At 45.1% G+C, this 13,103-nt stretch overlaps 1 protein-coding gene across 5 annotated transcripts in view; it reads right to left on the reverse strand.

The window, feature by feature from the left end:
- LOC127596509 (diacylglycerol kinase zeta-like) overlaps nucleotides 1–13,103 on the reverse strand; it is an 81,025-nt gene that overhangs the window by 28,101 nt on the left and 39,821 nt on the right. For 4 of the 5 annotated variants that reach the window (XM_052059163.1, XM_052059161.1, XM_052059158.1 and 1 more), the window contains 11 exons: nucleotides 11,487–11,624; nucleotides 10,596–10,674; nucleotides 9,066–9,121; nucleotides 7,396–7,458; nucleotides 7,228–7,301; nucleotides 6,261–6,372; nucleotides 6,046–6,132; nucleotides 5,096–5,208; nucleotides 4,886–4,986; nucleotides 1,005–1,084; nucleotides 830–874 (listed from right to left, as the gene is read on the reverse strand). In XM_052059163.1, coding sequence (XP_051915123.1) covers nucleotides 830–874; nucleotides 1,005–1,084; nucleotides 4,886–4,986; nucleotides 5,096–5,208; nucleotides 6,046–6,132; nucleotides 6,261–6,372; nucleotides 7,228–7,301; nucleotides 7,396–7,458; nucleotides 9,066–9,121; nucleotides 10,596–10,674; nucleotides 11,487–11,624 — 948 coding nt within the window. The remainder of the gene's footprint in view (nucleotides 1–829; nucleotides 875–1,004; nucleotides 1,085–4,885; nucleotides 4,987–5,095; nucleotides 5,209–6,045; nucleotides 6,133–6,260; nucleotides 6,373–7,227; nucleotides 7,302–7,395; nucleotides 7,459–9,065; nucleotides 9,122–10,595; nucleotides 10,675–11,486; nucleotides 11,625–13,103) is intronic. The other variant, XM_052059160.1, reaches the window with a different exon arrangement.

Here is a 13,103-nt window from a genome sequence, read left to right on the forward strand (position 1 = left end):
AATAAAAAAACAAAAAAAACTGACAGCACCAGAGAAAACATTCCCGCTGCTTTAATAGATTGCCACGAAGCTATTTGACTGTGTTATGACGACGGTTTTCAGGACCGCGATGACGAAAACGGAGAAGGAAGAAAAGGGGAAAGATGGTGATCGATACCATAGTAACACCTCAAAGCCTCAAAGAATAAGTCGTGGTACCGCAACCCAGCAAAACCTGACAGGGGTGCCCTCACTTCGATAATACTCAACATCACTCTCGAAGAATTAAATGACCGCATTTTCTAATTTGCCGACGACATCTAATGGGTCCGGCTGGTTAACAGTCTTGACAAAAATCTCCGCAAAGTACGCAACGGAAATCATTCATTCATTCATCTTCCGAGCCGCTTGATCCTCACTAGGGTCGCGGGGGGTGCTGGAGCCCATCCCAGCTGTCTTCGGGCAGTAGGCGGGGGACACCCTGAATCGGTTGCCAGCCAATCGCAGGGCACACAGAGACGAACAACCATCCACGCTCACACTCACACCTAGGGACAAGTTAGAGTGTTCAATCAGCCTGCCACACATGGTTTTGGAATGTGGGAGGAAACCGGAGCACCCGGAGAAAACCCACGCAGGCCCGGGGAGAACATGCAAACTCCACACAGGGAGGCCGGAGCTGGAATCGAACCCGGTACCTCTGCACTAGTGAAGCCGAAGTGCTAACCACTGGACTACCGGGCCGCCGCAACGGAAATCAAACAAACACAAAATGTAAATCAGGGAAAAATGAAAATACCAGTACGACAGACATCTCAATGACTACACACAACAGTGCCCCACGACCAACCTGAAGTCCCACACATCTCAAAGAAGAGTGGACAAAGGAGATGTCCTGGAGAGATAGGAAGAGTCAAAAGACAGCATAGGAAATAGGAAAAAGGGGGGGGGGGGGCTTTCTGCATCATGTCACTGCGAGAACTGCTATCCCAAACTCAAATCCACTCTTCCCACATGGGTCTTACCTCTTGTAAACGCTGGATGTGTTCTCTACACGTCTCCAAGTCGCTGTCTCCGGGAACTACTATAAGTCCCAATGGAATAGCTGCGGACACACAGACATCAATTACTCACCAACAGTTGCAAGTTAGCTGTCTTGAATTCCCCCCCAAAAAAACAAAAAAAAAACACCCTTGTTCAAATGCCAGGATCTTGATATAAATAAACGAGACCGCGATATCATTCCAAAAACTTTCCAACTAATCACATGATCAATAATACGCACACCCTCTTATAACAGGTGCGTGGCTGTGTTCAGAATGAACCAGTCACATTCAAACTTGTGTTAAGTGGGGGGGGGGGGGGGGGGGTCAAGCACAAACCTGCCACAATTTAAAGTGCCTCCGATTAACCACAAATAAAGTTCGGATGCTCTCGTTGGCTTTTGTTGACATTTTTGTAGTCACGTTTTGACAGAGGGATCTCGCTTTTGAACAGGTCTCAGTCAGGAGAAGGGTACAAAAGAATTTGCAAAGCGCAATGGAGAGTCCAATGGAGAAAATATGGCACAATTGTGACACTAAAAAGAACCGGAAGCCCCTCCACGACGGAGAAGAAAACTGCCGCTGAGAAATATCGGCTGTTTAGTACACGTGACAACAATCCCCAATCTTCTTCATGCATCTGGGCTTTGGTGTAGTGTGGTAAGACGAAAAATATTTCATCTTGCAGAGGAAAAAAAAAAAGGTACACAAAGGCATGTGGGGAAAATATGCTACATGGTCAGTTGAACCTTTTGGTCACAATTACAAAAGGTACGTTTTGGCACAAACACGACACTCCTCATCACAAAAGGATTCCCTACTGTATAGTGAAGCTTGGTGAGAGCGGCATTGTGCTTTGAGGCTGTTTTTCTTCAGTCGGAACAGCGGGTTTAGTTCAGGGTGGGGGTTGGGGGGCAATTTGGAACAGTTCTAAATACCAACCGTCATGCTTCTGCAAATAAGAAAAAAAACCTGGACTTTATTTGTGGTTAATCGAGGGCACTTTAAATGGTGGCAGGTGTGTGCTGATTCCCATTTAACATGTATATGAATGGATATATTAGGCACAATGTTTCAACAATGCTGTGAACTGGTTACATTAATAATGATTTAAATTTGTTTTGAGTGGATTGCCATCTGGTGCACTTTTCGACAATGACCTTGTTGACTCCGCTCTTAAAGGTACTTTTGGCCCTCAAGATGACATTTGGTCGAATCGATAGGAAAACCTTTGCTGCAGGTAGTTTGGAGGCTTGTTTCTATGCTGTAAGGCATAGAGACAAGCCTCCAATATTATAATAATAATATTATAATATTCATTCATTCATCTTCCGTACCGCTTGATCCTCACTAGGGTCGCGGGGGGTGCTGGAGCCCATCCCAGCCGTCTCCGGGCAGTAGGCGGGGGACACCCTGAATCGGTTGCCAGCCAATCGCAGGGCACACATAGACGAACAACCATTCGCACTCACACTCACACCTAGGGACAATTTAGAGTGTTCAATCAGCCTGCCACGCATGTTTTTGGAATGTGGGAGGAAACCGGAGCACCCGGAGAAAACCCACGCAGGCCCGGGGAGAGCATGCAAACTCCACACTGGGAGGCCGGAGCTGGAATCGAACCCGGTACCTCTGCACTGTGAAGCCGACGTGCTAACCACTGGACTACCGGGCCGCCGGTATATTATAATATAATATTGAAAATGGTCTTATTTGTAGCGTGAGCGTCGTGACGGCTTTCTCTGGGTGACTTGACCGTGCAGCCTTTGTTCAAGTACCTCCTTATCGTGTTCCTCCGTATTGTAAATGTGATACCAAGATGATAACAAAGCCGCAAAAGAAAACGCGCATGTATAAATGTTAAATTCATTTTTACCTCGTTCAGTATAGGCATGCAGAACAAATTAATTTAAAAAAAAAAATGAATCCTGAATAATGCACTGGAACCAAAAACATTGAATTTCAATATGGTCTCTCATGAGATTCTCGACTGCAGTATCACATTCATATGGTTCTTCAATTTATACGCATATTCTGCTCCACATGCAAATTGTATGCAAATCACAGAGACAAAGCCGATGAACGCGTTTGCGGTGTTGCAACACCGCCACCTCGTGTGAGCACTCAGAACCGCATGTAGAGCAAAATGGGGAATCATGCATGATCAAAATGGGACTCCACTTCACACTTTCGATGTACTTGAGGCGTCAGCAATACAAGCAGAGCCTGCACTGCTCATCTTTCATTATAGCACACTTGATGGGGGGCATGACCGGCTTGGATGGAGACGCAAATGAAAATTTCAAGTCATAGCTCCGTTTCTCAGTAATCACCAGGCGGTTTTAGTACCAATTCAAACCTGAAGATGAAATATGACGATAATCACTACTTAGCCTGCCGCGCCATCCCGGGAGGGTCAACATAGCAACAACATGCTATTCTTGTTTCATTAGTCAGCTAAAGTGCTTAAGAAATGCAGTAGATCAAACTCCACTAACACAAAATGAGACGCTAGTTTGCACCATGCTGTTGAACAGTCATCTCCATTGGGGGGCATAAAAGCAGACTGAACAACAACAAGAAAAAATATTAATCATCAGAGTGTGCAAGAAGTTCCACGTTGAAAATCATCTGCATCAGCCTGTGCCTGTGCACAACAAATCTCTCATCTCTCGTTCACATGAAACAAAATAAGCACATAAGCTAGAAAAAAAAATGCGTAAGAAGGCAAAAAGGAAAAGGCCAACCGAGGCTAAAAGGTCCAAGAAAAAAAAAATGCATTGAACACTCTCATCAATCCGACTTAAGTGTTCCGATATCAAATTTATCATCCAAGAGTGTGATCGGCTAATACCAATCAGGTGGATTTGGTGTAAAATCTTCAGTTTTAGAGCGCTACAACTACATATTTATTAATAAAGAATCCATTAATTTGTTCATTTTCTTCATCAAATCATCAGATGGGAGGGGGGGGGGATTAATCAGTCTTTATGTCTTTCTTATTCAAAGACAATGCTTCAAATTGGCAGTTCAGAAAAATGCCCAGAAAAAAAAAATATGATTCTGTTACCGGTTTGTTCTGGTGAAATGTTGATCATTATCTTCCCACGTTAAAGCAACTACAGTATTTGCAAATGTCACATACGGATTAAAATACAAAGATAACCACTGTCATGTTTTTGTGGAGCCTTCCGTTCCATTCATTCATTCATTCATCTTCTGAGCCGCTTGATCCTCACTAGGGTCGCGGGGGGGTGCTGGAGCCTATCCCAGCAGTCTTCGGGCAGTAGGCGGGGGACACCCTGAATCGGTTGCCAGCCAATCGCAGGGCACACAGAAACGAACAACCATACGCACTCACACTCACACCGAGGGAGAATATAGAGTGTTCAATCAGCCTGCCACGCATGTTTTTGGAATGTGGGAGGAAACCGGAGCACCCGGAGAAAACCCACGCATGCACCGGGGAGAACATGCAAACTCCACACAGGAAGGCCGGAGCTGGAATCGAACCCGGTACCTCTGCACTGTGAAGCTGACGTGCTAACCACTGGACTACCGGGCCGCCTCCTTCCGTTCCAATTAGAGTGAAACCAAATTACTGCATGGATATATATATCATATGATATCACACGTCACAGGGCAAAGAATTGTGAACACATCCTCGGTTTTAATAGGAAGTGCACATTGGTGCAATCACAAATTAATGGTGGAAGTAGTTTTAAAACTGAAAAAACACAACAACCCCCCCCCCCCCAGACATTTGAACTAGGGTGTGTAGACTTTTTAAATCCCCACACACACACGTTCAAAGCATGCAGTGGCCATGATTGGATAGTGCGTATTTGTGTGCGTTTCCTTACACGCTTGTCTCAATTTGTCCTTGTCATAGTGCAGAGCGTCATAGTCACTCATGCTGATTCTGCTGACACGAAGCCTCAGCCTTTCTGGGACCCGCTGTTGGCTGCGATACAAAGAGGACCACACATCCATTTCAATGAAAAACCATCATTTGTTTCAGAAATAGTAAAAAAAAAAAGTAGGCCTTCCAATTTCAAATACGCATGACTCACTCATTGAGGTGTGGCAACGATGCCCGCCGTTTGGTTTTCTGCACCATGTTGGCCTGGTTTCTGAGGCTGATGTTGATGATGGAGGGAGCGAGTCGACATGGTTCGCCATCCACCTGAATATGAACAATCCAATTAAAAAACATGGCTGTTAGAAAGTTTAGGGCAGGCATGTCCAAAGTCCGGCCCCCGGGCCAAATCCGGCCCGCGGTCGAATTTCATCCGGCCCTCGGCCCCTGTCATAAAATCAGTGCCGTCTGGCCCGCAGTCTGGGCGCAATGGAACACGTGTTGCATTGACTGAGGTCTCGTAGACTGGTGAGTGATGTTTTATAGAGTACTGCTTCCCTCTAGTGGCTAAATGAGTAATAGCATTCACTAAATGAGTAATAGCATTTAGACACTAGAGGGCATCACTCACGAGTTAACAAGACATCACTCCGTGTTTATATTGACTGATATGTCATATTTCAAATTCCTGTTTCAAATGAACCAAAAGAAATTCTTTAAGATTGTTGAAATTAAAATAAAAATGGAAATGTGAAACAGACTGGCTTACTAAAATTTGCTGAACAAGATTGTTGTTCAATGTAAAGAATGTCAGCCAAGGTCGGCCCCCCCGACATTTTACCACATAAAATCTGGCCCCCTTGGCAAAAAGTTTGGACACCCCTGGTTTAGGGGCACTTGGAAATGTCCTCATTTGTGAGAGGCAAGCTCAATTTTCCTTTTCAATGAAAAACAACCGCCGCTGTATACAAAGCGCTGCAAATCTCATATATACAACAATAAACAATACATTAATAACAAAGACGGTTGAAAGCACAAAAACGGTACACCTGAAATTCAAGTCTCATGAGTCAAAAGCCAAAGAAAAAAAAATTCGTTTTTAAATGAGTTATAAATAATTTATTCATATGACAACCCTCGGCTGTGGACATATTTGGAGGGTACCTGTACAGGAAGCGCCTTTGTGGTGGTGAGGGTTACTTCACGGCATTGATTCAACCTCTCGCCATGACCGCCGACCTGAAGCGTAGCCTGCGCATAAAGGCCATGGTTACAAACTTCCTGTTAATTGGGGCATAAATAACGAGGGGACCCAAAGGAAGCGCACACGGGTAACTTATTTTCCCCCCCACAACATATTGACACCATTATTTCCCTACCAATGATGTCATGGTGAACCCAATGACCTCAATGTAGCCGTCGTCGTGGCGCTGAGGTTCAAAGTCATGATGTTCGCCTGGGTTTCCCCAAGGTGTGGTACCGGCACAGTACCTGGAAAAAAATGGGACACAAACACAAAAGCGCACACATACAAACACAGAGCCTCAATAGCCCATCATCACTTGCGTTGAAATTTTTTTTTCGATACAAATATCTACTGTATGTCTCTGAAGCGCCCTTAAGAAAAGTGCAAAATTACACAACTAAATACGTCATTTTGTGCAGCCATTCTCCAAAAATGCGTCTGTCAGGAAGCCATTCACACTGTGGCCTGATTATGATGCCAGAATCGGTCGAACTGACAAGAGGCTGCCCCAAAGATGGCGGACAGAAGGTCATAAATAAATTCAAATTCTAATGACTTCAAATGACGGAGGGGTTCTGAATATTTACTGAAAGCATTTCGACCGAGTGGAATATTCCCTCGTTGGTTGTTCTTGAATACCATCCATCCATCCATTTTCCGAACCGCTTGATCCTCACTAGGGTCGCGGGGGTTGCTGGAGCCTATCCCAGCCGTCTTTGGGCAGTAGGCGGGGGACACCCTGAATCGGTTGCCAGCCAATCGCAGGGCACACGGAGACAAACAACCATCCACGCCCACATTCAAACCTAGGGACAATTTAGAACGTCCAATCAGCCTGCCACGCATGTTTTTGGAATGTGGGAGGAAACCGGAGCACCCGGAGAAAACCCACGCAGGCCCGGGGAGAACATGCAAACTCCACGCAGGGAGGCCGGAGATGGAATCGAACCCGGTACCTCAGCACTGTGAAGCCGACGTACTAACCACTGGACTACCGGGCCGCCCCTGTCCTTGAATACGACTAAGCTAATTCCTGGGCAAGAAGTTGCTGACCCAGACGTAATGATGTTGTGTCAAGAGTGGTGGCTATTGTGACAAACCTGGGGATGTTGAGAAAGACCAGACATTGGAGCTTCAAATCCTGAACCTTGGATGTTAAATCGGTCCCATCGCACTGCAGACAAGCACACAGAAACACACACACACACACACAAATGAGCGGCAATGCTTTTATACAAAAGGCAACAGCTTGATTGGCAGCTACTCACCACAACTCGGATGTGTTTCGACAGGTCTTTGGAACTTCCCATCAGGAAATCCGAGAATGCCGTCTGTATGGCGGTCACAAACATATATTTAGAAATGTTCTTTTTGGAACTACTTAACAGGCCGCACACGTCATACAAAATCTGGCATTTAACAGTTTGGGTCGTATTGCATGTGATCTGCCCTGATTATCTCAACACAGACGACACACATTAAGATTCTGTCCTGCTATTAATCTCATCTAGTGCTCCGAGGCAAGAAGAGGAGGCCACTTCTGGGTATGCGCCGATGTTACCAGAGTGTTTCTGAAGGAAGCGTTGTCACATGGAAACCCCGGCTCGAAAATATTTGCTGTGGAAAATACTTGTTGACGCCTGGGGAATCCACTATCGTACAAAAACCAGCATTGGGTTTTTGTTTTATTTAATGCCACTGCCTGCTTCGTCAGCATTGTTGCTCGTATGATTGTCGACATTCCGTTCTCGTTACACTTCAGAGTCAAACGCTATGAGAATTTTCCCCCGCACAAGATTGTAGGCCCAACCCATTTCTATTATATGCGACATATCCACTTTTAACACACCGTATCATTTAGAAGTTTATAGGACAACCTAATGAGACATAAGCTGGTTAGGAAGGAGCAAAATGAGGACAAACAATCGGGTCTGACTGTTTATGTGTGAAATCGATCTTAGAGAGATATATATAGAACACTAAAGTAGATGATGGTCGTGGGTCACCATGGCAACGGAGATGGCTTCACTCCTCATTAAAGCTGTGTAGCATCCTATCGATTTGACCCTGTTTTTTTTTTTTTAAGTTAAAATCAATACATTGGCGGCCCGGTAACCCAGTGGTTAGCACGTCGGCTTCACAGTGCAGAGTTACCGAGTTCGATTCCAGCTCCTGCCTCCCTGTGTGGAGTTTGCATGTTCTCCCCGGGCCTGCGTGGGTTTTCTCCGGGTGCTCCGGTTTCCTCCCACATTCCAAAAACGTGCGTGGCAGGCTGATTGGGCGCTCTAAATTGTCCCTAGGTGTGAGCGTGAGTGCGAATGGTTGTTCGTTTCTGTGTGCCCTGCGATTGGCTGGCAACCGATTCAGGGTGTCCCCCGCCTACTGCCCGAAGACAGCTGGGATAGGCTCCAGCACCCCCCGCGACCCTAGTGAGGATCAAGCGGCTCGGAAGATGAATGAATGAATGAATGAATCAATGAATCAATACATCAATATGTGGTTGCCTAGGCAACGACAGAGTCGCCTCCATGTGATAAACTCAAACAACTTCATTTTTAGTACCTTAATAACTCTGCTGATGAGACATACCGAAAGCTGCGGACCCAACAGAGCTCACCCTAAGCTAAGGTGTACTTTCATACTTATGGCGGCTGTCACGCATCATTCAAATGGGCGGCAATTCAGTTCACACAAATCGGAAGTGAAAGGTTGTTTTGGAGTTAGGATGGGATGTAACTGTGTTGTATATTATATAAGGGTTGGGGAAAAAAAAGGAGAAATGTGGAATAGTAGAATACACTATAGTATAGTATAATGTTGTAGACGTTTACTTCAGCCTCTAACTTCACAAACAAGAAATGCGTGGTAAAGATTTTCCTTTAAAATGATGAGTTTAAAAAAAAAGCATTTGACAATTTGACAGATCGTTTAGACTCACCCCAGCGTAGAACATCTTATTCCTGAAACGACTGTTAAACTTCTCTGGGTTGGCTTCTAAAAAAAAAAAAAACACACAAATATTCATATTAGGGGAAGTTTGCATGTTCTCCCCGTGCCTGCGTGGGTTTTCTGCGGGTACTCCGCGTTCCTCACACATTTCAAAAACATGCGAGGCAGGTTAATCAAACACTCTAAATCGTCCCGAGGTGTGAATGCGAGCGCGGCTGGTTCTTCGTCTCTGTGTGCCCTGCGATTGGCTGGCAACCGGTTCAGGGTGTCCCCCGCCTACTGATTGAAGACAGCTGGGATAGGCTCCGGCACCCCCACCCCCCTTTCCCCCCGCGTGATGATAAAGCAGATCGGAAAATGAATAAATATTTCAAGCAAGACACACAATTAGAATCATGAATGAATGTAGCAGTCAGAGCCCTGGAATGCGATAAATGCAGCCGCTAGGGGGCACTCTTACCCTATCAGTCACGTTCTCTCTTCTCTGCATTTCTCTAACATACTCTGGTGATTAGGGCTGCATGACATTGAAAAAATGTGATATGCGATTTGGATGTTAAGTAAATTTTTATGGTGAATTGAAAGAAATATTTCCCTCATACTATTTGGCGATTTGGACAGCCAGCTAACGGCGTGCTCCTTGTCGCACATCACGTGACGGCCGTTTTAAGATCAATTGTGGTCTACATTAACCTGTTGAGTGACCATCGATGTTCACTACTTTTCCAAGTGCATTGTGGGTAATTTTGAGTGTGCTATGTTTTTTTCTCTCCCTGGACATTCGGACTACCCTGCAAAATGGCGTCGTCTCTATATAAGGCATTATATAGGGAATATTGTGGACAGACTTAGTGGTAGTAAGGCCCCTAGATACTAAAAAGTTTTCCTATTTATGGTGATGTGCACTTCATTAAGGTTGCATGGGATCGGTGCAAGTCAGATAAAAGCAGATAACTCAATATGAAACTGATTGCACGAGCCATGATCGCAATGACAATATATATATATTTCTATTTTTTTTTTATATATATTGTGCAGCCCAAACAGTGATACACGCATCACTCATCAAATTAGCTTCAGAGTTCTTTTGGGCTAAGGAAAAAAAAAAGACTCAGTGTTTCAGTTGGGCGGGCGGGGCCCGGTAGTCCAGTGGTTAGCACGTCGGCTTCACAGTGCAAAGGTACCGGGTTCGATTCCAGCTCCGGCCTCCCTGTGTGGAGTTTGCATGTTCTCCCTGGGCCTGCGTGGGTTTTCTCCGGGTGCTCCGGTTTCCTCCCACATTCCAAAAACATGCATGGCAGGCTGATTGAACACTCTAAATTGTCCCTAGGTGTGAGTGTGAGCGTGGATGGTTGTTCGTCTTTGTGTGCCCTGTGATTGGCTGGCAACCAATTCAGGGTGTCCCCCGCCTACTGCCCGAAGACAGCTGGGATAGGCTCCAGCACCCCCCGCGACCCTAGTGAGGATCAAGCGGCTCGGAAGATGAATGAATGAATGAATGTTTCAGTTGGTAACATACCTCGTGACTCATGGAATTCGAGGGTTACATGTGCATCAAAGCCAAGGCTGAAGTAATTGTTGAACACATCCAGGGGAAGCTGAGGGAGCATACACACAATAGAAAAGAATACTTACTGTCATCGTGGTGTACAATAAAACAAAGGAAAAAAAAAATAATCTCTGTATTTTATATACCCAATCAATATTTCAACACATCCAGCCAGCCACGACGAATGAAAACAATATTTCTCTTTTACTGGATGAATGATATTCTCATTCTCACGATTGGCTCATTGAGCCAGCAAATTGCAGGCTGACAGAAAATAGCCTCAAGTTACTTTCTTATTTCCAAGTGAGTCGACAATAATTACATGGTGGTGTCAAGTTTAACAATATCCTTGTGAAAATGCAACGATGCACGATAACAATTAGACGCATAATTATCAGAGTGATATTGGGCAAAAATGACTCACTTGTATCGGTCCAATATATCTGTAAAATTCGAAATTGAAAGCTGCCTCGGATACTCTAACATCATCCAGGTTACTGTCATTTTAAGAGTCCGAGACTCTGCTGCATAACAAACTTGAAACAGTCAAACTGAACCGTTGAAACGGTTTTCAAAAGCCATTCCACCCCTCATGTGTACATGTGAGTGCCAACTCGCACGGTGGCGAGCAAGATGACTGACAAGAGAGGGAATGAATCCGTGCAATGGAGTGTAAACACAAAAAAAAATGTTAATGTCCATTTATTGAGTCCAGAAAAGGATTTATTGCATCTATTTTCATTCATTAAGCAATAAGTCAATGTAGTAATTAGCATGACACTTCTTCCAAGTCTCTATTACTAAGCACCTACAATGCAGCGGTGTTTTAAAAATTCAAGATGACAACGCTGGAAGCCAAACCTTATCACTTTGCTGCTCATCCACCTCAGCCCCTGCGGTGGGGTTGGCTTCAACGTGTAGATTCCACCTGTCAAGCTGGACCACGGTTCCCTCCTCGACATGAGACAGGATTTTGGTCAGGGGTTCATCGGTATAGCCCTGTGTACAAAACACTGTGTATTTAAAAAAAAAAAAACTTACAGGAAGTATGAAGTCGTGAAAAGTTGTTGGCAGTGGCAAGGAAGTAACAAAGAGCAAATATTTAATGAGTGTACCTTTGTATAATTTTCAGGTAATGAGATACAACTTGAATATTTATTTTGATGGCTGCATCTGAAAAAGTGTAGCTGTGCTTTCTCCTGCTTAGTCAGTTGCTTGTTACTTTTTTCAACCTCCACGGATAACAAAATTAAAAAAAAAAAAAAAAAAAGATGTAACCCGAGACAGGCAAAGTCCACGAGGGATAAGATTTGGATTGGCTGAGATTTTAGGATAAGGAAGAAAAAAACGGGGACAAAGGCATGTGAGCCGGGGAGCAGTCACGACAATGAGGCAACGGATCACTATGTGAACGCGCCGTGTCTTGTGAGCCTTCACAAGTTCACTTATCTCATTGGAAAAAGGACAGACAGTGAAGGTTTACTTTTCCAACTATCATTAATTAGTTACGCTTTTTTTTTTAGTTCAGAACATTAAAAAAGCTTTGAAGCACGTTTTGAAACAAGTCCTGTGATCACTATGACAGAGTGAGCATTCATTGTTCACAGAAAGTTTTTTTTAATAGTTCAATCAAGGAAAAATGGTTTTAGATATACTGAAATTCATTCATTCATTCATCTTCCGAGCCGCTTGATCCTCACTAGGGTCGCGGGGCTGCTGGAGCCTATCCCAGCTGTCTTCGGGCAGTAGGCGGGGGACACCCTGAATTGGTTGCCAGCCAATCGCAGGGCACACAGAGACGAACAACCATTCGCACCCACACTCACACCTAGGGACAATTTAGAGTGTTCAATCAGCCTGCCATGCATATTTTTTGGAATGTGGGAGGAAACCGGAGCACCCGGAGAAAACCCACGCAGGCCCGGGGAGAACATGCAAGCTCCACACAGGGAGGCCGGAGCTGGAATCGAACCCGGTACCTCTGCACTGTGAAGCCCACGTGCTAACCACTGGACTACCGGGCCGCCCCTATATGTTATTATTCATTCATTCATTCATCTTCTGAGCCGCTTGATCCTCACTAGGGTCGCGGGGGGGGTGCTGGAGCCTATCCCAGCCGTCTTCGGGCAGTAGGCGGGGGACACCCTGAATCGGTTGCCAGCCAATCGCAGGGCACACAGAGACGAACAACCATACGCACTCACAATCACACCGAGGGACAATTTAGAGTGTTCAATCAGCCTGCCACGCATGTTTTTGGAATGTGGGAGGAAACCGGAGCACCCGGAGAAAACCCACGCAGGCCCGGGGAGAACATGCAAACTCCACACAGGGAGGCCGGAGCTGGAATCGAACCCGGTACCTCTGCACTGTGAAGCCAACGTGCTAATCACTGGACTACCAAGCCGCCCTATACTGAAATTGACAGCAAAAATTAAGGTAAAATGTTTACTTTTTTAAAAAATTAATACTTGTATT

The sequence above is a fragment of the Hippocampus zosterae genome, chromosome 2 (assembly GCF_025434085.1).
Source record: "Hippocampus zosterae strain Florida chromosome 2, ASM2543408v3, whole genome shotgun sequence".
NCBI lineage: Eukaryota > Metazoa > Chordata > Actinopteri > Syngnathiformes > Syngnathidae > Hippocampus > Hippocampus zosterae.